Below are 26771 nucleotides of genomic sequence, written 5' to 3'. Positions count from 1 at the left end.
CTTTTTCCAATCTTCATTAATATTAAATATCCTTTTTTCAATAATAAGTGTCGTGTTTGACCTTCTTGTAACCACATCCTACATGTATATTACACATCTAATGCCGATAAAGTAATAAGGCTATTGTTATTAAGCGTACATTGAACTGTAGGAAGGAAAGAGTATATTGCATTATATCTAATGTAGATATAGTAACAATGATGTTGTTATTAAACGTACATTGTTCTGTAGGAAATAGTCAGTATATTACATTATACCTAATGTAGATATAGCAATAATGGTATTGTTATTAAGTGTATATTACACATCTAATGCAGCTAAAGTAATAAAGATATTGTTATTAAACGTACATTGTTCTGTAGGAAATAGTCAGTATATTACATTATATCTAATGTAGATATAGCAATAATGGTATTGTTATTAAGTGTATATTACACATCTAATGCAGCTAAAGTAATAAAGATATTGTTATTAAATATACATTGAACTGCAGGAAGGAAAGAGTATATTGCATTATTTCTAATGTAGATGTAGCAGCAATGATATTGTTATCAAATGTACACGGATCTGCGAGAATGGATCAGTATATTACATTATATCCGGTGTAGATATAGTAGCAATGGTATTATTTTTAATGTATATTACATATCTAATGCAGAAATAGTAACACTGATATTGTTATTAAATGTACACTGATCTATAGGAAGGAATCAGTATATTACATTATATCTAATGTGCACTTAATATACACTTAACATCAATACCACTATTACTATATAAGCACTGGATGTAATGTAATATACTGATCCACTCCGCCAGAACAGTGTACATTTAATAACCATATCATTATTACTATGTCTGCACTAGATACAATGTAATATACATTTAATAACCGTATCATTATTACTATATCTCTATTAGATATAATGTAACATACTGATTCCTTCCTGCAGAACAATGTACATTTGATAACAACATCGTTGATACTACATTAGCTATGTAATATACATTTAATGACAATATCATTATTACGATATCGACATTAGATATAATGTAATATACTGATCCCTTCCCACAGATCAATGTACACATAATAACAGTATCGCTATTACTACATCTTCATTAGGTGTGTAGTATAAATTTAGTAACAATATCATTTACATCAGATGTAATTTAATATACTGATTTAATCCCACAGACCAATGTACATTTAATAACAATATCATTATTACTATATCTACATTGGATCTAATGTAATATACTGATTCCTCCCAACAGATCAATGTACAGTTGATAACAATATCATCATTACTATATCTACATCAGATGTAATTTAATATACTGATTTAATCCAAGAGACCAATGTACATTTAATAACAATATCATTATTACTACATCTTCATTAGATATAATGTAATATACTGACCCCTCCCACAGATCAATGTACATATAATAACAGTATCGTTATTACTATATCTACATTAGATGTAATGTAATATACTGATTTGTTCCCACAGTGCAATGTTCATTTAATAACAATATCATTATTACTATATCTACATTAGATATAGTGTAATATACTGATTCGTTCCCACAGATCAATGCACATCTGATAACAATATCATTATTTCAATATCTACATTAGATATAATGTAATATACTGACGCCTTCCCACAGATCAATGGACATATAATAACAGTATCGTTATTACTATATCTACATTAGATATACTGTAATATACTGATTAGTTCCCACAGATCAATGTACATTTGATAACAACATCGTTGATACTATATCTACATTGGATCTAATGTAATATACTGATTCCGTCCCACAGATCAATGTACATTTGTTAACAATATCATTATTACAATACCTACATTATGTATAATGTAATATACTGATCCCTTCCCACAGATCAATGTACAATTAATAGCAATAGCATTATTACTATATCCACATTAGATATAATGTAATGCACTAATCCCTTTCCGCAGATCAATGTACATATAATCACAGTATCGGTATTACTATATCTACATAAGATATGTAATATACAATTAATAACAATATCATTATTACGATATCTACATTACATATAATGTAATATACTGATCCCTTCCCACAGATCAATGTACATATAATACCAGTATCGTTATTACTGTATCTACATTAGATATAATGTAATTTTCTGATTTGTTCCCACAGAGCAATGATCATTTCATAACAATATCATTATTATGTAATGTCGCGAAGTTCTCCCTCTCACTGAGTTCTCCGCGTACCTTTTTGTATGATTTGGATCTAAGTTGTTAGTTAGGTAGAGGTTCTTACTTACCTTTCGCTGGGCGAGGATACCTGTAGAAATGAGCCGTCCTGGTGATTGGAGACAGTAGCGTAGACGTTTAATTGAAGTTCACACACTTCCGAGCACAACAAATGTTTATTGGTTTTGCATACAATTCTTAACTTGCGCGTGTTTTACAAATGACGAGTTGCTCTGTCGGGTCTCTGGGTCCCGTAGCAGAGTAGTATTTTGCGGATTTTGTACGCGTGTTGGAATTAAATCCGGATTCGCGTTAACGGACTGGCCGATTCTGAACGAGTTTCAGGAAGTGATCGGGTCACGATGACTTTTGAGTCTGCACTATAATTGATATGGACGGTTTAGGCACGAAATTTGATCTGATACTGTTTCTGTACTATAATTGGTCTGTATTGTTTCTGTAGTATAATTTGTCCATAGCTCGCACCGTTTCCGAAATATTTGCAGATTTACCTCAAGGAAAGGGGCGTCACGCACATATTCCGAGATATTTCTTCTACTTCTTGTTCTTCTTCTGCACAGCTGCGCTGGAAGTGGCATTTACAGCTGTGGGAACAAATCAGTATATTACATTATATCTAATGTAGATATAGTAATAAAGATACTGTTATTATATGTCCATTGATCTGTGGGAAGGGATTAGTATATAACATCATATCCGATGTAGATATAGTGTCAACGATGGTGTTATTAATTGTACATTGGTCTGTGTGAAGGGATCAGTATACTACATTATATCTAACGAAGGTATAGTAATAATGATATTGTTAATAAATGTACACCGGTGGGTGGGATTAAATCCGTATATTAAATTACATCTAATGTAGATATAGTAATAATGATATTGTGATCAGATGTACATTGATCTGTGGGTAGGAATCAGTATATTACAACAGATCTAATGTAGATATAGTACTAACTATACAGTTATTTTGTGTACAGAGATCTGTGGGAAGGGACCAGTATATTACATTATATCTAATGAAGATATAGTAATAATGGTATTGTTATTATATGTACATTGGTCTGTGGGATTAAATCAGTATATTAAATTACATCTGATGTGGATATAGCAATAATTATATTGTCATTAAATGTATATTACATATCTAATGCAGATATAGTAATAATGGTATCATCACTAAATGTACATTGATCTGTAGGAAGGTATCAGTATATTACATTATATCTAATGTAGATATACTAAGAATGATATTGTGATTAAATGTATATTACATATCTAACGCAGTTATAGTAATAATGATATTGTTATTAAATGTACATTAATGTATATTAGGGAATCGATATATTACATTATATCTAATGAAGATATAGTAATAATGATATTGTTATTTAATGTATATTACGTATCTAATGCAGATATAGTAATAATGATATTTTTATTCAATGTACATTGATCTATATTAGGGAATCAGTATATTACAGTATATCTAATGAAGATATAGTAATAATGATATTGTTATTAAATGTATATTACATATCTAATGCTGAAAATGTCTCGGAAACGGTGCGAGCTATGGCAAAATGTTAAGAGACCTTTTCTGTAGGAAATGCAATTTCCGACTATTAACGTTCTATGACATTTTTTGATCGGATACGTATTTTTCGAGATATATCGACATATTTCAAGGTACCGACGCCGTACAAACATTATAAAGATGAGGAAACACCGTGGCCCCTTTCTTCGAGGTATCTCTGCACTATTCTAAACTGTATTCACTATCCCGAGCTGTAAATGCCACTGCCATCGCAGCTGTGCAGAAGAAGAACAAGAAGAAGAAGAAATATCTCGGAATATGTGCGTGACGCCCCTTTCCTTGAGGTAAATCTGCGAATATCTCGGAAACGGTGAGCAGCTATGGCAATATGTTAAGAGACCTTTTTTGTAGGAAATTAAATTACCTAAATGCAGCGAAAATGTACATTTATATCAGTACAGGCGTTAGTTTAATAGCGTGAATCGATGAATGATTCGTACAGAATGTAAACATAAGATAATTAGAATTTTCGACTAATCGCTTCTAAGAGGCGAAGCAATACGCCGCTAGGACTTTGAAATATTTCGGAGCGCAACTAAAGTTCATTTTTTTGGCTAATTGGAGCGGAAATGTACATTTATATCATCACAGGCGTTAGTTTAATAGCGTTTAACGATGGATCAGTCGTACAGAATGTAAAAATAAGAGTGATAAAATTTTCGACTAATCGGTTCTCAGAGGCGAAGCAATACGCCGCCAGGATATTGAATATCTCGGAGCGCAACTAAAGTTTGATTTTTTGGCTATATGTAGCGAAAATGTACATTTATATCAACACAGGCGTTAGTTTAATAGCGTTTAACGATGGATCAGTAGTAGAGAATATAAAAATAAGAGTGCTAAAATGTTCGACTAATATGTTCTAAGAGGCGAAGCAATACGCCACCAGGACTGAAATATTTCGGAGCGCAACTAAAGTTCGATTTTTTGGCTGAACGGAGCGAAAATGTACATTTATATCATCACAGGCGTTAGTTTAATAGCGTTTAACGATGGATCAGTCGTACAGAATGTAAAAATAAGATTGTTAAAATTTTCGACTAATCGGTTCGAAGAGGCAAAGTGTTACGCCCCGGCGGAAAATTTTGAATTTATCCGCTTTGCGTCCCTTATCAAGCCCTTTGGGGTTCCGAGGATTTCTCATGTAAGGGTCGTGAGGTGGGTGTTTCACTTTTCCGCCAATCTTTTCATTCCTCCTCTACCTTGTACATACTTGTCAAGCCTTTCGAGGTTCCGAGGATTTCTCATGCAGGGGTGTACAAGGAAGAGTTTGAGTTTAATTCTTTTCTATTTTTGACTTCTTCTATTGCTTTCTCTTCTTTATTCTATTCTACCCTGGAATCGTGTATCTTGTCAAGCCTTTGGGTTCCGAGAATTTCTCATGCGAGGTACACGAGGAAAGGTCATTTCTGTTTCCTTCTTTACAATAGTTTACGTGACCCTCCTTGAAGCTATCGTCGCCAACCATAGATATACAAGACAGTTTAATATCGGGTAACGCACAAAAGCTCGCGTTAGCTCGTAAGAGAAAGAGAGAGCCGTTAGCACAACACCAGCGCTACGCAGTTATCCAGTGCTTCGCATTCCGGGAATTTCCCTTGGTAACTGCGTAGAAACGGGAAAACCGTAATAACTTCTTTGTCGAGAAAACTCTCTCCCTCTCATTTGCGCAAAGCGTCAGCCGGTCCGATCAGGATCATTATTACCTGACCGAATGATAGTGTGAAAAGAATGGATGGATGAATATGAATTTAAACGACGAAACTAAAATAAATGAGAACCCTTACAAAGCTTAACGTCGCGAACGTTCGACCGCCGTTCGAAAATCAGGGGTCGTTCAAAACAATAAACACTATTATGTTCGAAATTCTAAGAACTACCTAGCGACAACGGCGAATTTTGAACAAAGGAACGTTCTGGTAGAAATGTTTAAATTCATCGCTAATGAAATGCCGATTCCACCGAAGTAATTATGCGAAAGATTGTAAGTGAATGCATAATTGGCATTGCGATCATCGTAAATGCATCGTCCGCTTTTACGCTGATAAGATCTTATTATAAATCAGGAAAGATAAATAATTCTGATCCTGCTAAGGGAAAATAAACGGATAACGGTTTCAATTGTTAAATTATATATCGCAATTTCAAGATCATTCATGTTTCAGTCAAATTAATAGTATCATTTAACAATTCAATATTTGGAAAATCAAATTAAATCAATAGCTGTAAATTAGCAATAATACATTTAAAGGAAATACTGCGTAGTTTCTAGAAAACCGTTGAAACTATCATGGCGACGTAGTAGAAAGAAAAAGGAACACCAAAGAATGGGGATGAAGAATCTTCGTCTAGCTCGCGCGTCTTAGCCAATCACCGGGCACGCGACACTTCTAAGCACGTGCCACGATTCGTCAATCCGTCCCCTCCAAGGACGATGATCGCGCGACTGGCCCTTCGCCCGTCGATCTCGCGCAAATTTCGACACTCTTGATGGATCAATCGTCGAGGTACGTAATCTTGAGCCCGTGTGTCCGAGAGACAGAGTTGTTCGAAAATCGCGACAGTTTTCCCCTGCGGTAAAGTCCTCCGCGTAGCGAGGCAGAGTGCCGTGCGGGTTGAAATCGTCGGATTCTTAACAAGGACTCACAGACGCGCACGTTAAATTTTCCTTATCCCTAAATTTCTATCTTTTCTTTCTTATTTTAAATCGTTTGCTCGCGTAGGATTCCGTATTAGCTTCATTCCGGGGAATAAATTAATTATATTCTTTTCCGTCGTATTCGTTTGTCTCTCGTCGACGTGCTCGTTTCGTTTAATTCATTATCGCCGCGATAAGTGCAGTGTTCACAATCCTTACCGTTCTTTGGTGTTCCAGAATATCCAGCGAACATGGCGATCTCTACAAGCGAATTTGTTGTCTTGTATTGTATTAAACAGCATTTCGGTAAGTCGATCCATTTACCATTTTTGAACACGACGACTATCTATTGGCAAAACGGGCGATCTGTCCAGCCCTTCGGGGTTCCGAGAATTCTCCGGTCAGATCGTTCCATCGTTTGAGGTATCGACAATTACGTACAACTAAACTTGTGTTACGATTCCGTTTTTCACAATTCATTTCATATTCTATCAAAGGGGGCACCTTAGTCCTGCCCTTTCGGGGGTGCCGAGAATATCTCCGGCTAGGGTGTATCCTCACGGCGGAAATACGCCAAATTTCAAATTAATACAAGGGAAGACGGGATCGCTACAATCATCTCCCGCGATCGTTATAAAGTGTAAATCTTCAAGTGTAATCTCAGAGCGTGCATTATATTTTTGTTACTTTTATAAATCATCTTTACCCTTGTTAATCGATACGCTTAAACTGATATTATTCAATAATGAGTTTCAAAATTTAAACATCTTCAATTTTTGACTTTCTAAACTCCGTAAATTCTTGATTATTAATTCTGTTAATTTCATATTTTTGATTCTTATTCGTAATTAAATCAGTTTTACCAGTTAACCGGTTTCAAATTTATTTCAAACACACCAAACACATTTCTTTAGTTATACACGCCTACCATTACATACAGATTCAAGGAGCGACCCGTACGGGACCTAAAGCGCTGAACGAACCCAAACGAAGGATTAAAAAGTTAAATTCTAAACTCTAACATATTGTTGCGACGGTGAGAAGTTCCCGCTCTTTCGACGCATCGACCGCTTCTTGATATATCGAAAGAGCCATCGACTGCCCCGTCCGAAGCTGTCGTCGAATCATAACGTGAAGCTATCCCTTGTTTCGAGCGGAAACACGTCACCGGATGCTTGAAGTTTCTTAGACAACCGCGCTTCTTTTGAATATCAGATTGTATCGGGAAGCCGACCTGTACGGATCTATTGATAAACCAATTGTGTAATTGAAATATAGACAGTCTAGTTTGCTCCTGGTGTATTCATTTAATTATGGAAAGTGCGAGCTCCACTCCCCGGCGCAACAATATTAATAATTGTCTTTCGTCTTTTAATTTCTCGAGAGCGTTAACCCGCTCGAGACTGGTGGCAGCGATACCAACCATCGCGCTCAGAATAGGGTAAAAAGTATAGGGAATTGCCTTTCAATCTTCTAGTTGAAACAGCAACCTCTTTTTCTTTTTTATTATCCTTTTACGTTGCGCCGTCGCAATACGCCGCCAGGACTGAAATATTGCGGAGCGCAACTAAAGTTCGATTTTTTGGTTGAATGGAGCGAAAATGTACATTTATATCTGTCTGGGAATGGGTTTGGGTCGAGAAACTTTTACTCGGTTTCACTTTTTTTTTGCTGGAGTCCAGCCACATTTAATGTCACGATTACAATTTACACAGCCGAATTACGCTCACCGACAATCACGAACACACAAATCCGACGAGACGCGACGAAACACAAGAAACGGATTACACGCAACGGAAAACGTCTTATTTTAGGTCGGTGCACTCTGTGCTCGGGAAAACTCGGTTGGTTGAAATTGCGTCTGTCTTCTTCTCGATTCGGATTATTAGTGATCGCGAGAGCGAGCGATCCTCGAAGCCGTGGGAGCGGTGACCGGCGCCGTGACGTCACGGGCCAATTAGCGCTTGACATTTGGTAGGTGCGTCAACAAGACCCAATAATCGGCTCACGTTAATCTAATTTGGATTAACGGGCCCGGTGCCTCTCGATCCTTCCAGAACGCGAAGAAAAGGAGTTTCCGATTCTCGCACGTTCTGAAAGGAGAGCGAGAGACGGAGAATCATAACAACCGGTGGCTTCGAGGATCGTTCGCTCTCGCTCGCTCTCACTCGCTCTCGTTTGCTCCAACACTGAACAATATCATCACAGGCGTTAGTTTAATAGCGTTTAACGATGGATCAATTGTACAGAATGTAAAAATAAGAGTGCTAAAATTTTCGACTAACCGGTTCTAAGAGGCGAAGCAATACGCCGCCAGGACTGAAATATTTCGGAGCGCAACTAAAGTTCGATTTTCTGGCTAAATGGAGCGAAAATGTACATCTATATCATCACGGACGTTAGTTCATTAGCGTTCATCGATGGATCAGACGTACAGAATGTAAAAATAAGGTTGTTCAAATTTTCGACTAATCGGTTCTAAGAGGCGAAGCGATACGCCGCTAGGACTGAAATATTTCGGAGCGCAACTGAAGTTCGATTTTTTGGCTAAATGGAGCGAAAATGTACATTTATATCATCACAGGCGTTAGTTTAATAGCGTTTAACGATGGATCAGTCGTACAGAATGTAAAAATAAGATTGTTAAAATTTTCGACTAATCGGTTCAAAGAGGCGAAGCAATACGCCGCCAGGATATTGAATATCTCGGAGCGCAACTAAAGTTCGATTTTTTGGCTATATGTAGCGAAAATGTACATTTATATCAACACAGGCGTTAGTTTAATAGCGTTTAACGATGGATCAGTAGTAGAGAATGTAAAAATAAGATTGTTCAAATTTTCGACTAAGCGGTTCTAAGAGGCGACGCAATACGCCGCTAGGACTGAAATATTTCGGAGCGCAACTACAGCTCGATTTTTTGGCTAAATGGAGCGAAAATGTAACTTTATATCATCACAGTCGTTAGTTTAATAGCGTTTAACGATGGATCAGTCGTACATAATGTAAAAATAAGATTGTTAAAATTTTCGACTAATCGGTTCTCAGTGGCGAAGCAATACGCCGCCCGAACATTGAAATATCTCGGAGCGCAACTACAGTTCGATTTTTTGGCTAAATGGAGCGAAAATGTACATTTATATCATCACAGGCGTTAGTTTAATAGCGTTTAACCATGGATGAGTAGTAGAGAATGTAAAAACAAGATTGTTAAAATTTTCGACTAATCGGTTCTCAGAGGCGAAGCAATACGCCGCCAGAACATTGAAATATCTCGGAGCGCAACTACAGTTCGATTTTTTGGTTGAATGGAGCGAAAATGTACATTAATATTGTACGCGTCTCACCGAGAAATTACCAACGAAATGATCGCGTCTCTCCGTCGGTAAAAGTCTCAGCGCTAGTTCGAATTATCGAAGCCTAATCACGCACCAGGTCGATAAGCGATACTCGCGCCGCGATTTCGACTCTGGATCGCTCCGAACAATTTCCGTTAATCGTGCGAAAGCCATCACCAAGTAAACACCTCAACCGATACCTTTGTAAATTAAAACCGATCTTATTCTTAACCAAAGAATCTCGTGTCCGTGTTCCGAGCAATCGACACCCCTTTACCGCTGGAAAGTGATTTCCACATTGTGTAGTGGACGAAACAATTAAAGAATTGACGCGCTTGTTAAGTGACTTTATTTAAATACACGAATTTAACAATTACGCTTGATTGATTGATTCCGCCTCGACGTCCAAGTCCTTGCCTAGTCGTGAACCACTGCCTCGTGTGATTCAAATCGGGAAAGTGCATTTCACTCTTTCCAAGCCGTTACAAATTTGGTCCTTCGAGCCGGATCTGGAATCGAGGAAAAACCGTTAGTCGTCAAGCGCCATGAGTACCCTTGAAGAATTGTTTCAAAAGCAAACGCAAACCATGCGCTCAATCGAACGCGCGCTCGCCAACTTCAAAAAATTGGGGCTGACTAAAATGACCGCAGCGACCACACAAAATCGCATGGCAATGTAAAAGGAGGCCTATCTCCAAAGCCAAGAATTGGACGCCAAGATCGCCGCTGGGATCGATCCGAAGACCAAATCCAACATGCCGTATTTCGTTGACAATCAATTCGAGAAGTCCAAGGAGCGGTACCAAGAGACTCTGGATTACATGGCGGAGGTCCTTGCCAAGGTCGCACCTCCACCGGAGCCATCAGCCAGCAACATGGGAACTTCAAATCCGATGACGTCAAAGCCAACGGCCCATCTTCCGAAGCTACAGTTGCCGACCTTCGATGGAGCGTTCGACGAGTGGGAGACTTTCCGTGACCGTTTCACCTCCATGGTAATAAACAATCTTTCTTTGTCGAACGTAGAACGTCTCCATTTTTTGTACGCCTCGTTGACAAGCGAAGCGAGCCGAGCCGTTAAGCATCTCCCGGTCACCGAAAATAATTTTGAAATCGCGTGGAAGACGATAACATCCCGGTACGAAAATAAACACCGGTTAATTTCGACCCATTTAAACACATTGTTTTCGTTACCATCTGTTTCGTCGGAAACACCGCATGACCTCAAACTGTTACGCGACAAAATGAATATGTCCCTTCAAATGCTCCGAAATTTAAATCGACCGGTTGACGCTTGGAGCGATCTGCTTGTTTTTATGGGAGTTCAAAAATTAGATCGAGCTTCGCGCAAAGCTTGGGAATTCCAATTGAGCGATGCTGTCGAATTCCCCACCTATACCGAATTCGATACTTTCTGCAAGAAAAGAATTCGCGTTCTAGAAGCGTTACCGGCGACTAAGCGCGAAAAACAAACCGAAACCGAAAAATCCAAACCGGGAAAATCTAAGCCGATTTCCGCTCACTCAACAACCTCCGTGAAAATAACATGTCCGGTTTGTCAACAAAACCATTTAATTTACCAGTGTACAGCATTTCTTTCAAAATCGATATCCGAACGTTTCAATTTTATCAAACAACAAAAACGATGCGTCAACTGCTTTTCTACAAAACATTCGGTTACGCAATGTCCGAGTCCGCGTTCGTGTAAGGAGTGCAATCAACGGCATAATACTCTGTTACACTTTCCAACAAAACCGAACGGCGCGTCCTCAGCCAAAAGGGATGCCGCGTCGTCTGCCTCAGGAGAAGGAGTGACCATCCCTGATCACGGAATCGAGATAAGTGCGAACGTTGCGTCCGATACACCAATTAATCCAAGTATTTTGCTCTCAACAGCACGCGTGCGCATCCACTCGCATAACGGCCGAAACGTTCTGGCTCGCGCTTTGCTGGACCAAGGCTCCGCGGCGACTCTCATCACCGAGCCATTAGCTCAGGTGCTCCGCCTCCACCGAACGAGGCAACACACTCGAATTACCGGAATCGGAGGAATTCAGTCGCAATCCAACCACGTTGCTGAAATAACAGTTACGCCAGCCAAATTGAATGAACCTGCATACTCCACAACCGCAATCATCATGCATTCTTTAACCAGGTACGTGCCTTCACAAAAGGGCGCAATCATTAATTGGTCTCACCTTGCAGATTTGAATTTGGCGGACGAGGACCCCATGAGCGCGGATTCTATCGATGTTATTATCGGAGCCGACTTGTACGGGCAACTCCTTCTGCCGGGAGTGAGAAAGGGTTCCGCGTATACTCCCACTGCTCAGAATACGGTGCTGGGATGGATACTCTCCGGTCCAGTACAATCCTCCATTCCCTCCTCCGTCGGTATCCACCATATCTCTGTCCTGGAGGACCTCGACCAGGATCTGCGGAGGTTCTGGGAAATCGAGGCCCTCTCTTCTCCCGTTCTCATGACGCCTGAAGATAAAAAATGCGAATTACATTTCAAATCGACACACTACCGTGCATCAAACGGACGCTATATAGTTCGATTGCCTTTCAAAACCGAACCTCCAGTTAAATTAGGAGAATCGCGGCCTGGAGCACTACAAAGTTTCTGCGCGCTTGAAAGACGTTTAGCTCGCGACACAACCACACTTCGAATGTATCACGAATTCCTTTCAGAATACGCCTCTTTCGGTCATATGAAAAAAGCCGATCTTCTTTCTCCAATCACGAGAGATTGTTATTACATACCGCATCATGCCGTCTTCCGCGAAAGCAGTGAAACTACTCGCCTTCGTGTGGTCTTTAATGCTTCGCGCCGATCGTCGAATGGAAAGTCCTTAAACGATCTTCTTCTAACCGGACCAAAACTCCAGCAGGATCTTGTCGCCATATTAATTCGATGGCGTCAGTTTCAATTCGTGTACACCGCGGACGTGGAGAAAATGTATCGCCAAATTCTTATCGACCCGCGAGACCTCGATTACCAGAGAATACTGTGGCGGGATTCGCCAATCCTACCAGTCGAGGAGCATCAACTTCTCACGGTCACATATGGAACCGCTCCAGCTCCGTATTTAGCTCTTCGCGTCTTGCAACAATTAGCCGAGGACGAGGGCTCGCCCTATCCCGAGGCGGTTTCCGTTCTTCGCGAACAAGCCTATGTAGATGACTTTCTCTTCGGAGGCGATAGCCTCGAGTCCGCTCGCCAATTGCGAGACCAAATCATTGAACTCTTAGGAAAAGGCGGCTTCTCGTTAAGAAAATGGGCTAGCAATAGCTCCGTGCTTCTGTCCGACATCAACCCTCAAAACCACGGACTCGCGACGAGTAAATCATTAAAAGCCGACGAAAGCATTTCCGTGCTCGGCATTATATGGAATCCAGCGTTAGACCAGTTTCACTTTAAATTAGCAGTCCCCACCGAAATGCCTAAGACAAAACGAACGATTCTTTCTACCATAGCAAAGCTCTTCGATCCTTTAGGTTAGATCGCGCCAGTCATCATCGTTGCAAAAATATACCTTCAGACTTTGTGGTCCAGTCAATGTGATTGGGACGACGTTCTCCCAAGTTGCCTTCTCTCAAAGTGGCATAATTTTTACGATCAACTGCCTGATTTGGAACACATTTCCATCCCACGAAAGATTTCTCCGCAAATCATTAAAACTCAAAGCCTGCATGGGTTTTCCGATGCCTCAACGAAAGCGTACGCGGCTGCTGTCTACTCACGAAGTGTTCTGTGTGACGGTACTGTTAGCATCTCACTCGTCCTTGCCAAAACTCGCGTAGCTCCACTCAAAACGATCAGCGTGCCCCGATTAGAGTTATGCGCCGCGTTGCTCCTTGCTCGCCTCTTAAAATTCGTTCGAACCGCGTTAAATCAGGACACGATCGAATCCCATTGTTGGACCGACTCCAATGTTACCTTAGAGTGGGTAAAACAACCACCGACCCGATGGAAAACCTTTGTCGCAAACCGCGTAGCACTCATTAACGAACTTAGTCCTAACGCACAGTGGCATCACGTATCAACCCACGAAAATCCCGCCGACTGCGCGTCCCGAGGGATGTCTATTAAACAATTAAAGGATTACCAATTATGGTGGTTCGGTCCTCAGTGGCTGCACCAGGAATCCTCTTGGCTTCGCGCGACTCCGAACCCAATTCCTGCTATCTCGCTCGAAGAAAGACAATCTTCTCTTCCTAGCCTCACTGCCTCGTTCGAACAGTGGGATTTAGCAGCGCGTTATTCGTCGTGGGCGAAACTCCTGAGGATTACCGCATATTTATTGCATTATATAGACATCCTCCGCGCACGAATCAAGAGAAAACATGAAAGTAAACTTACCAAATCCAAACCGGTAACTTTTGCTTCGCCAAGTGTTCTGAAGCCCGCCGCGATCCACCAAGCTCGCGTATTTTGGTTACGCAAGCTCCAAACCGACGCGTTCCCGGAGGAATTGAAAGCCCTAAGAGCATCCAAGCCGATCCCGAAGACAAGTCCTCTACTTTCTCTCGTACCGTACTTGGATGCTGACGGTTTAATACGGGCAAAAGGGCGCCTGGCTAAATCTCAACTCGCTGAAAATGCAAAAACACCCGTTATCCTTCAATCACACCCACTCCTAACATTGCTAATTGAGAATGTGCACCGTAATCTGCTACACGCGGGACCCAAGCTCACGCTCGCTTACCTAAGAAATGACTTTTGGATCATTCGAGCACGAGCGACCATCCGAGGTATTTTATATAAATGCGTCGCGTGCGCACGCGAGAGAGCCGACGTTCCCTCCGAGCTCATGGGGGACTTACCAGCACCTAGAGTTACAAGGGTAGAACGACCATTTACTCATACAGGCGTGGATTATGCAGATCCGATTCAAGTAAGAACCAACTCTGGCCGCGGACATAAATCTCATAAGGCGTATATCGCGGTATTTATCTGTTTAACCGTTAAGGCAACGCACCTCGAATTAGTGAGCGATTATAGTTCGTCCGCTTTCCTAGCAGCGTATCACCGATTTGTGTCTCGCCGCGGGATTCCAAGAGCAATGTATTCCGATAACGGTACCACATTCCAAGGAGCAAATCGCGAATTGTTAACCGCCTTTCGTTCTGCACTCAAAACCGCCGATTTCGGTAATAGATTAGCAACAGACGGAGTCGAATGGCACTTCATGCCCCCGAACGCTCCTCACTTCGGCGGATTGTGGGAAGCCGCGGTGAAAAGCGTCAAATACCACCTAAAGCGTACGATCGGCGCACACACACTCACGTTCGAAGAAATGACTACCTTCTTATGTCGGGTCGAAGCATGCCTCAATTCGCGACCGCTTGGAACCGTTTCCGACAATATTGACGATTATCACGCGTTAACACCCGGTCATTTTTTAATTAATGCACCACTTGTAACCCCGCCCGAACCGAGTATATTAAATGTAAAAGACAATCGGCTATCTCGCTGGCAACTTTTGCAAAAGCTCACCGAAACCTTTTGGAAATGTGGAGCCATGATTATTTGCACACCCTTCATCAACGACCAAAATGGCAAATCAAACAAAATCTTACCAAAGTAGGTCAGCTCGTGTTACTTCGTAATCCGATTCTGCCGCCAAGTCGATGGGAAATGGGACGCATCACCGCCTGCCATCCAGGGAACGACAGTCTTGTCCGCGTCGTCACCATCAAAACTGCGCAGTCCGAATACACCCGTCCAATAACTAAAATCTGCTTTCTTCCCATCACGATTAACGCTGAAGCTGAGAAAATTACGACGTAACAAAGTAATGCGTAGTTAGTCCGCCACATTCCGTCGACCAATTGCGTCATGCTACATATTTTCTTGAAACCGCCGATTTGCTTAATCATATCTGAATTGTACTTACCATCGGCTTCGTCCAGCGAAATGTAATCACACCAGCGAAATTTAACCACAGAAGCGAAATGTAATCACACGAAATTGCATTGTTACTGTATACGCGTAGCCTCCATGTTGCCGTAGTAGCGTCTCGTGTTGAATGAATTCATTCAACCGGGGGGGGGGGGGGGGGGGCGTGTACGCGTCTCACCGAGAAATTACCAACGAAATGATCGCGTCTCTCCGTCGGTAAAAGTCTCAGCGCTAGTTCGAATTATCGAAGCCTAATCACGCACCAGGTCGATAAGCGATACTCGCGCCGCGATTTCGACTCTGGATCGCTCCGAACAATTTCCGTTAATCGTGCGAAAGCCATCACCAAGTAAACACCTCAACCGATACCTTTGTAAATTAAAACCGATCTTATTCTTAACCAAAGAATCTCGTGTCCGTGTTCCGAGCAATCGACACCCCTTTACCGCTAGAAAGTGATTTCCACATTGTGTAGTGGACGAAACAATTAAAGAATTGACGCGCTTGTTAAGTGACTTTATTTAAATACACGAATTTAACAATTACGCTTGATTCATTGATTCCGCCTCGACGTCCAAGTCCTTGCCTAGTCGTGAACCACTGCCTAGCGTGATTCAAATCGGGAAAGTACATTTCGCTCTTTCCAAGCCGTTACAAATATTATCACGGACGTTAGTTTATTAGCGTTTAACGATGGATCAGTCGTACAGAATGTAAAAATGAGATTGTTAAAATTTTCGACTAATCGGTTCTAAGAGGCGAAGTAATACGCCGGCAGGACTGAAATATTTCGGAGCGCAACTACAGTTCGATTTTTTGGCTAACTGGAGCTAAAATGTACATTTATATCATCACAGGCGTTAGTTTAATAGCGTTTAACGATGGATCAGTCGTACAGAATGTAAAAATAAGATTCTTAAAATTTTCGACTAATCGGTTCTAAGAGCGAAGCAATACGCCTCCAGGATATTGAATATCTCGGAGCGCAACTAAAGTTCGATTTTTTGGTTATATGTAGCGAAAATGTACATTTATATCAACACAGGCGTTAGTTTAATAGCGTTTAACGATGCATCAGAGTAGAGAATGTAAAAATAAGATAGTAAAAATTTTCGACTAATCGGTTCTAAGAGTGAAGCAATACGCGGCCAGGACCTTGAAATATTTCGGAGCGCAACTAAAGTTCGAATTTTTGGCTGAATGGAGCGAAAATGTATATTTATATCATCACAGGCGTTACTTTAATAGCGTTTAACGATGGATCAGTCGTACAGAATGTAAAAATAAGATTGTTAAAATTTTCGACTAATCGGTTCTAGGGGGCGAAGTAATACGCCGCCACGACTTTGAAATGTTTCGGAGCGTAAATAAAATTCGATTTTTTGGCTAAATGCAGCGAAAATGTACATTTATATCATCACGGACGTTAGTTTATTATCGCTTAACGATGAATCAGAAGTAGTGAATGTAAAAATAAGATTCTTAAAATTTTCGACTAATCGGTTCTAAGAGCGAAGTAATACGCCGCCAGGACTTTGAAATATTTCGGAGCGTAAATAAAATTCGATTTTTTGCCTAAATGTGACGAAAATGTACATTTATATCATCACAGGCGTTAGTTTAATATCGTTCAACGATGGATCAGTCGTACAGAATGTAAAAATAAAAGTGTTCAAATTTTCGAATAATCGGTTCTAAAGGGCGAAGCAATACGCCGCCAGGACTTTGAAATATCTCGGAGCGCAACTAAAGTTCGATTTTTTGGCTAAATGGAGCGAAAATGTACATTTATATCATCACGGACGTTAGTTTTGTTACGTCGCGAGCGTGATAAGGCGCGCAACGTACAAATTTAAAAATAATAAGAAAAGAAAATTAATTAATGATTGATACGCGGATGAGAACGGTATTATTCGCTGCCTCCAGTCCCATTCGCGCTCGACGATGTTAGGTCGATATCGATCAGGACAATTTAAAAAGGATCGTTTAATTTGAAGTAAGATTCTGAATATAATTACTGAGTTCGTCAATGCTCTGGTCCTGTACAGGCCCCTCGCGTGAATTCGTGCAAGAAGGTAGGCGTGTTATTAAGGAAATGTTAAGGGTGTTTGAATGCAAATGATTAAAAGTTGAATATGGGTAAGATGTGTATAATTTTGAGAAAAATAGGTACAACAAAATAGTTTAGTTCACAAAGTATACGAGCTGTTTAAAATATATGAGTAAAATGTTAGAAAATAATACTATATGTTAGAACGGATGTTAAATTACTGTAAGTAAATGAACGAACTTTTAACAGAAAACTGACAAGAAAAAGCTACGCTGACTTTAAAGATCGTGATTCGAACTTCGGTGTTTTATTATATCTTTGTTTTATTATATTTTACGATCCGAAAGAAGACGGACCCAGTTGGATACTTCCAGGAACTAACGGTCTCATGGGCCGTCTTTGTGCGCGTATAGACGGAAAATTATTTTGTTGATTACCTCGATTTTTACAATTAGAACGGGTCGATCTAGTTGGATACTTCCACGACTAGCAGTCTCTCAGATTGCCGTTTTGCCTTCACTCGACACCAGATTCGTTGTGTTAACGAAGATATAAAATGTGCAACTCACCAATTCGATGTAATACAAAAAGTAAAATATTTGAGATAAATTCCGTATTTTGGACGCTGCGGTGATGATCTGAAATCTGGAAAATCGAAGAGAGGATGAGAACTAATTTGCACACGCACTACGCGTTCGCGTTTGAGCATTGTTACGAATTACGAATTACGGAATACGATTGACAAAACATACGAAATACAACGCGACGCGAAAAAGAAATATATTAATTAACGGACGATTTGAAATAGAAAGAGAAAAGGATAGGATATTGAAAAGTGTGAAAGGATTTTACGTATCCGTATGAGTCTTTGACACGATAATCGCGAATTGACACACTCCCGACACTCTGCCTCGTTACACGGAGGAACTTTGCCGAGCAATCCGATCTCACGATACCGTAGACAACGCTGTCTCTACGCGGACACGGGCTCCCCGTCACGTACCTTGCGATTTTTCGACGAAGAGTCATTTGCCTCAGTCAAGCGATCGTATCTCAGGGTTCGACCCGCGATCATGGGCCCAAAGTGGGGGCATCATTTGGCAAATCGGGGTACGTGTCGAAGGGGAAGGCCCGCGCCTTATTGGTTTTGTCTAGGCGCGTTTCCCGAGTTCTCATCCCTCCTTGACCTTCTTCTGACTCTGTCTAATGGTTGATCGTCTTTCTCTTTTACCCCTACAGCGCTTCATGAATCAGCGTCGCAATTTCTATGCCTTCTAGAATCTTCGAAATACTTTTATTTGATCTTATTCGGTTCTTAATAAATTAACGAAGTTTTTAGGAACAAACTCTGGTGTCGATTAACGTTTTATTTATGTTAATTGTTATAATATTCGCGTAAATAATAGTATTAGGGTTTTGAATCGTTCGAGGTATTTTATAATCGATGTTTGTTTTATTACACGCATTTTCCGACTTCCGTGACAAAGAGATTGATGTTTTAATTTCAATTAGTTTCGGGAACATTCTATTCGCGTTTTCGCAAGTTCACGCATATCGAATAATATACATATATCCGTTAACATATTCTTGGAATTTGTTCCAGAACATTGCTTGGCAGTTTTTGTTGCCTATTTGTGACAATACGCGTTTACGATCCCCGTCGACCGTTGTCTCGAACGTTCCTAGACGTTCGTCGACGTTTTCAAACTCTCAGTAGTTGCCACGCAAACCTCGCCTTTCATTCCCATTCAGATCATTTTATAATATTTCAAACAAATCACTTTCACTCTTTATTGCACTCATTCTCCCGTGGAAGGACCGGCTGACGCATGCTTTACAGGTATGAGAGGAATCCGCTTGTAAAATAAGGGCGAAAATCGCATTTTCTTTATTCTGCGCAGTTAAGCTGGGATTCCTCCATGTGCGTCGCACTGCTTAACCGCGCGGCGAAGGATGTTTATGATACCTCTCCTTGACCTTAACGGTTCAAATTTCTGTACATTTCCAAACGTAGTTGCAATGGCAATCGTCCCAAGGAAGATTAATTTGTATTATTTGAAAGAGCCAAATATAGCCTTCTTTGTGTTCTTCGCCTGGGATACTTCCAAGTGCGTCGCACCAACGAGGCACACAAATTAGGCACCCCAGCTGATAAACTATCGAAAATAAAGTAAAGAAAAAGGGAAAACAGATCCTAGCCACGGTCGGATTATTAAAAATAATCCGGACGTAACAAATACCCCCCCCCCCTCTTAGAACCATTGCCGTCCCCGGCGATGTGGGGGTGCATGCGGCGCGCTTTCCTTCCGGCGCTTATGTTAGATTTGGCTGCTACACAGAGTTATAGCTAATGCGAGGTAAGATGTTCGTCGGGCCCGTGCTTGATGGTTCGCGCCCAACTCGCCGACTTAGAGGCTTAGCACCGCCGCTTTACCTCGTTGCGTACGATGTCTGGACTCCGCAAGGTGAAGATAGAGGCTAATAGTTTGCCTCCGCCATAAGGTGTAGACTGGGTCCGTCTCAGCATCAGGAAGGTCGCCAGGGGCTCCTGGTGGAATGTCCCTCGATTTTGGCCCGTCGGACAAGTCCGAGTCCATCCGCAGGGTTGTGGCTGCGTGTACTGAATCGATTTTTGATTCCAATAAGACCCTTTGTTGTTCTTCTGGGTCGCCTGTGTCATTCAATTCTGGATCGAAGAGATCGGTCGTTCATCAGTGCTGGCAACGGCTAAGTCAGCAGGCGGTACTGAGTTAACTCCAAGGCGGCGAACGAGCGCGTTGGAGATTCCTGGTCCTGATGTAGGGGCCAAACTAGCTACAAAAGGGACGCTGTCTTCGCTTCTCCTCTCTAGTGCTCCTATACGTGGCCATCGCGTGGGTGATTGTATCGTGCATGCGCAGAAATACATAGATAATATTCGCGAAATTAACATGAGGAAAACCAACAACGCTGGTACGTTGATTATTCGAACCGCTCCTATAAAGAAAATGTACAAAATAAAGCGCAATACATCAGTCGACCCTTCCACGGAGTCTTGGTTGCCTCTTCGTCGAATCATCTGGTTCTAAATTTTGAGTAGAAGGCCGACTGTGCATAGTTATCAAGTCTTTCCTGTCTTCCAGAATTTTAATTTATCTAAATGTCTAGAAAAGCAGTTGCCCATTTTATCCCTTAACACAACGTTATGCTTTGGTGTAATTTCTATTATTTCGTAGGGACCGTGGTACCGTTTGCCAAACTTCCCTACCCTTGGCTCAACCAGGACGTATGCCATGTCCCCAACTTTATCCTTGAATGGATGCGCTCTTGCATCATAATATGATTTCGATTTGATTTTTGCTCGATTTAAGTTACTTCCTGCGATTTTCTGCATTTCGTTTAAACGGTCGTTCAAGTCGTTTATATATCCGTCGTAAGTCGGGAGATCGTCAGTTGCAGAAAATGCCGTAGGGCATCGTGCACGTTTTCCATAAATTAATTCGAAAGGTGTAAATTTCGTACCCTCGTGCACGGAGGTGTTATACGCAAAAATCGCGAAAGGAACTAACCTGTCCCAATCGTCGAAATCACCAAGATAGTGGGTAATATAGTCTACTAGTACCGCGTGGCTACGTTCTAGGGCACCATTAGTTTGAGGTCGGTAACCGGAAGTGGTTATGTGGTGGATGCCAAACATTCTTGCCATGGTAGAAAATACTTTGTTTAGGAAGCTGGTACCTCTGTCGGATAGAATGACTTTTGGTGTACCGAATTGTAGAATAAGATGAGTTACTAATGCGTGAGCTATGGTATTTGCCCTAATATTGGGCACCGGAACTGCTATGCAAAATTTCGTGAGGCTATCTTGCATTGTGAGGATGTGCCTGTTTTCATCAGGTGTAGTTGGAAGCGGCCCGACAGTGTCTATCGCTACCTTCGCGAACGGTTCTACGGGTGTATCGGTAATAACCATGGGTTCACGCGTTTTATTCCTCGAAATCTTTTGCGTTTGACAACTCGTGCATTGTCGTATGTACTCCTCTATTTGAGCGCGCATATTCGGCCAGTAGAATCTTTCGCGTACTCGTTGATAGGTTTTCGTTACTCCCTTATGGCCGCCTACGAGGCTCCCGTGCATTTCCGCGATAATTTCGTTTCGAATTTCGCTAGGTTGTAATTGCACGCGCCCGTAGCAAAGGGTGATCTTCACGTTGGAATCTTTAAAAATCTTTCTTAACATCCCGGAAAACACGTCCTGCGGTAATGCATCGGTAAGATCATCGAATCGCGAAATTCGGAAAGTATTCAAGTTCAAATCGGATAACTTTAGTTTGAGTTTCCGTATGGCTGATTCCAATTTCGCGACCGAAGGATTGTCACTAGAGTTCTTCTGTAATACGATGCTAAAAATTTTATGTTTACCGCGGTCCGTCACTATTATACTGCCCGGTTTCAATTCCGATTTTTTTAGCGTTTCGTGGTCTATTACGCCAATATCGACGAGCAATTCGCTTACTGGTGCGAGTCGTAAATCGCTACTACGAAAATGCACATAATTGTCCCTGTAGTAGGTCAAGTTTTCTGAAGCAAAAGTTACTGTTTTTGAAACTTCTATTTTCCGAGGCGGATCCGAGTATAGATCCTCTGAATCCATGAGTATATTCGCGGAGGAAGTGTGTGGTAACACGTCGGTTCGCACCAAAGTGTTTTCATCCTGAGTCTGAGGGTTCGGTTTTGAAATTGTTCTATTTTGTGGTGTTGATACGGCTATTGGCGGTAAGGATGGTGATGTAGGAGGTAATTGCGATTGGTAATGTGGTCTGTATATTATAGTGTCCTGTGTAACGTCATGCGTCCGTTGCGTTAAGTCGTCTAGGTGTTTGTGTAAGTCGTCAACGTCAGTCTCCGTATCTGAATTCTTAGTGATTTGAGTTTGTTCTAAATTCTCTTTGTCAGGTGAAAAGTCAAAGAATTCCTGATCACTTTCTGAATAAGGTGTTTTAAAAAGTTCCTTATCGGAGTCTACATTGGCGAGGTCCGGCTCGAGTCCTGAGGTCTGGGGTACTCCCAGTGCTCTCGGGCATGACCCCAGGCTCGGTAGGACGCTCCTACGACGAACGAAAATTGGTGGTTCGGACGCATCTGAATCGACGTCTGATGTATCACTGTCTGTAGTTATGTCTGTTGATGTATTTGAAGTGATTATGATAGCAGGTTTTGAATGCAGCGGAGTTGATAAAGATTGAGAAGTTGGTTTATCTGAAGATCTGAGCCGAGTTCGAGTAGATATGGCTTCAGGATCATGAATAGGTGGAGGTCTCGGTTTTGTTTTTGATCCTAATGGCCTTCCTACCTTTCGTTTGACAATCGCAGGTTCTAGTTCGAAACCGGATGTTTCAAGTGAATCCGTAACCAGTAAAACGACTTTGGGTTTCATGGTACGACGCGCAGTGTCTAATTTGACACGCGCGCTCGTATGTAAGAATCTTGCAATCGTTTTAATAACCGAGGGCGGTTCACGCTTTACCGTGAGGGGAGCAGCCTGGGGGGATTCTTCCATGCCTGTCAGGCTCGCAGGCTGTCCCTCATCTGAAGAGGAATCTAGCAAGAAATCGTCTGAGGTGCACTATTATAAGCTGTATTCACTATTCCGAGCTGTAAATGCCACTTCTAGCGCAGCTGTGCAGAAGAAGAACAAGAAGAAGAAGAAATATCTCGGAATATGTGCGTGACGCCCCGTTACTTGAGGTAAACCTGCAAATATCTCGGAAACGGTGCGAGCTATGGCAAAATGTTAAGAGACCTATTTTGTAGGAAATTAAATTTCCTACTATTTATGTTGTATGAGATTTTTTGATCAGATGCGTGGTTTTCGAGATATATCGAGTATTTTAAAAGTTCCTACTTTAAAAACAAATTTAATTTCCTACAAAAAAGGTCTCTTAACATTTTGCCATATCTCGCACCGTTTCCGAGATATTTCTTCTTCCTCTTGTTCTTCTTCTGCACAGCTGCGCTGGAAGTGGCATCTACAGCTCGGAATAGTGAATATAGCTTAGAATGGTGCAGAGTTACCTCAAAGAAAGGGGCCACAGTGTCTCATCATCCTTACAATGTTGGTTGCGGCTTCGGAACTTTTTAATATCTCGATATATCTCGAAAACTGCGCATCTGATCAAAAAATGTTTAGGAGTAGTTCAGTCTCATACACACGCACAGAAGAAATATATATATAAAGATAAGAATGTCATTATTACTATATCTACGTTAGAAATAATGTAATATACTGATTACTTCATACAGATCAATGTACATTTAATAACAATATCATTATTAGTATATCTGCATCAGACGTAATGTAATATACAGATACCTTCCTATAGATCAATGTACACTTAGTAACAATATAATTATTACTATATCTGCGTTAGATATGTAATATACATTAAATAACAGTGTCATTATTACTGTATCTGCATTAGATATTGTTTGAGAATCCGCTCAGCCATGATGGCGCTCACGGTCGATCGATTTATCGATCGGGAGTTGCCCATCTAGGTAACGCGTGAGCAGGGGTCTTCTCGCCGACTCGCGCGCAACGCCGCCATTATTGATCAACGATCACCACAGCAAACCACGTGTTCACTAATTCTGATCAGTTAAGTGTGCTCAAGTGCAAATCATCGCTCAGAATTTGATCATCGACGCTCAAACCGACCTCAGGAATCAGCAGCTATCGTGCAAAGCCGCAGGATTGCGAAAGGTACCGATCATTTACAATAAATTCATTGAACACGTGAGCCGCCAACCACGTGTCGATCACGCACGAGATCACGGGCACCATCACAGCAGCGGGCCGAATTAATAGAATTAACGGCGCTTACAAGCTCGCTGCTTGCAAATTGTAAGAGCATTGCTCATGTAACACCACGCAGGTGACAGAGAAACTCAATAATCGATGTGTTTCAATCTATGTAAAATCATGCTTCACGACGAATCATTGTAATTGAAACTCATTCAGCCGGTTCATTTTCTCACGTGTAAAATTCAAGGCGGATCATCGCAACGATCACACATTTGTATTGTTTGCTCACACTAATTGTCAGATCAGCGTGTTCATTTCATTTTAGAATTGACTCAAATAAATCAATTTGTGAAACCCGAACCAGTAAGTGTAAAATTCTTTCCCAGCGCAATCCATCCAGGATTTCCATCATTCCTGAACATTTGGTCCTTCGAGCCGGATTGCGCCCTTGCTGGACTCGGTTTTCACAAAATTGCTCATTAATCATTGTTCGTCTCAAGTCTTTGTCTCGTGTTCGTAACGGTTTTCGGTGGTCGGCCATCTTCTCTTCTCTCCTCCATTCAAATTTCACTGACACTTTCGCCACCTCACCAGGTGGCGCTCAGACGAATCACCCGCAGTCGATAAAGAAGACTACCGCTCAACGAACGCTCACCAACTCGCTCACCCTTGATCAACGATGGCTCATCAAACGAAGCCCTCAGAAAAATGGAGTGAGATGAACAGCTCCAAGGAGTCGCTAGAGGTGCCGGAAAAAGGCGCATCAGGCCGCTCATCTCCCGCTCTGGCTGCGACGGAACCAGCGCGCCGAACACCGTCGCCGCATCAACATGCGACACGCGCCAGTGCACCTTCCTCTCTGCCTGTTGATCTGCAGCTCAAGGTCAAGACGCAGCAGGGACGGCTCCGCTCAATGAGGCGTCTGCTCACTAAGCTTCACGAGAATTCGGGCCAGCTCTCGAAGGAAGAGCTCGACGACCTGAAGCAGCAGGCCGACGAGGCCCTGAAAGCATTTGGGAAAGAGCACGCTTACTTCGAGGTGGTGTGGCCCTCCTCGATGACGGATCACCCATACTTCAACGAGGAACTTCATGAGCAGATGCAGGACGCTCACTCCGACGCTAAGTCCCTGATCGCCAAGGAGATGGCCAGGCTCACGGCTCAACGACCGGTTCAACAGACAGAGCAACCAAACAAGACGCCAGCTCAATCTAAGCTACCTGACATCGCACTGCCTAAATTCAATGGCAGCTATACAGACTGGCCGTCTTTCATCGATCTGTTCACGTCTGTAGTGATCAACAGAGAGGACTTAGACGACGTCCAGAAATTTTATTACCTCAAGGGATGCCTGCGAGGAGAGCCGCTCAAGATCATATCGAACCTATCGCTCACCGGATCATCGCTCAATTCAGCCATCGCCCAGCTCAAGAGCCGCTATGAGAACAAGCGCCGGCTCATCCAAGCGCACTTAGACCAACTGGCGTCACTACATGCTGGACCGCCGACCATGGCAGCCGAGCAAGCAAAGAGCCTGAGCCAGCTCATCTCAACAGCGCTGGAAACAAGAAACGCGGTGCTCAATTTGGTGGATGCGGGAACACTAGGCGACTGTATGCTGGTGCATCAGGTTAGCCGCAAGCTGGACCGTACGACCAAGGAGAGGTGGGAGTCGTCGCTCGGGGCGACGACTGAGTTTCCAAGGTTCGACTCGCTGGTGGAATTCGTCACCGCCCGTGTGAGGACCTTGGAGTCGCTAAGCGAGGACCAGGCGAAGGCAGTTCAACCAAGAGCGGCACCAGCGCGGCAAGCAGCTCAACCCACGCAGCTCCGAAGGCCAGCTCACGCTGCAGTAGCTGCAGCGCCAGCTCGACAGACACCCGAACGGCACCCGAGAGGCCCGACTTAGAGCGACCATCGCCTTTCGAATGCTGCGATTGTTGCGGAGGGCAACATTACATTGTTGCATGCGCACTCTTTAGGAGCATGACGCCCAAGGTGCGAGCGCAGTGCGTTGAAAGCAAGCGCCTGTGCTACAACTGCTTGGGCAGGCACAGCGTCCGCTCGTGCAAATCTGCTCAAAAGTGCAAACACTGTGGAGGGCAACACCACACCATGATACACGAAGGCGAGCCCAAACCTGCTCCAGTTCAAGCCGGCTCATCCAG

The 26771-nt window shown here is 42.3% G+C and overlaps 1 protein-coding gene across 1 annotated transcript; it reads left to right on the top strand.

Moving 5' to 3' along the window:
• Nucleotides 1-11999: 11999 nt before the first annotated feature.
• On the top strand, nucleotides 12000-13367 carry LOC114881944. The gene has a single exon (XM_029198829.2). The coding sequence runs from the start codon at nucleotides 12000-12002 to the stop codon at nucleotides 13365-13367; it is 1368 nt and encodes a 455-aa protein (XP_029054662.2).
• The last annotated feature ends 13404 nt before the right edge of the window (nucleotides 13368-26771 follow it).

This window comes from Osmia bicornis, unplaced genomic scaffold (genome assembly GCF_907164935.1).
Source record: "Osmia bicornis bicornis unplaced genomic scaffold, iOsmBic2.1, whole genome shotgun sequence".
NCBI classification, from domain to species: Eukaryota; Metazoa; Arthropoda; class Insecta; order Hymenoptera; family Megachilidae; genus Osmia; species Osmia bicornis.
Note: the sequence above shows the minus strand (reverse complement) of the source record. Positions and strands in the feature narration are given on the sequence as shown.

Coding starts and splice junctions, on each gene's coding strand:
- LOC114881944 (XM_029198829.2), top strand. CDS start 12,000: ATGCATTCTTTAACCAGGTACGTGCCTTCACAAAAGGGCGCAATCATT.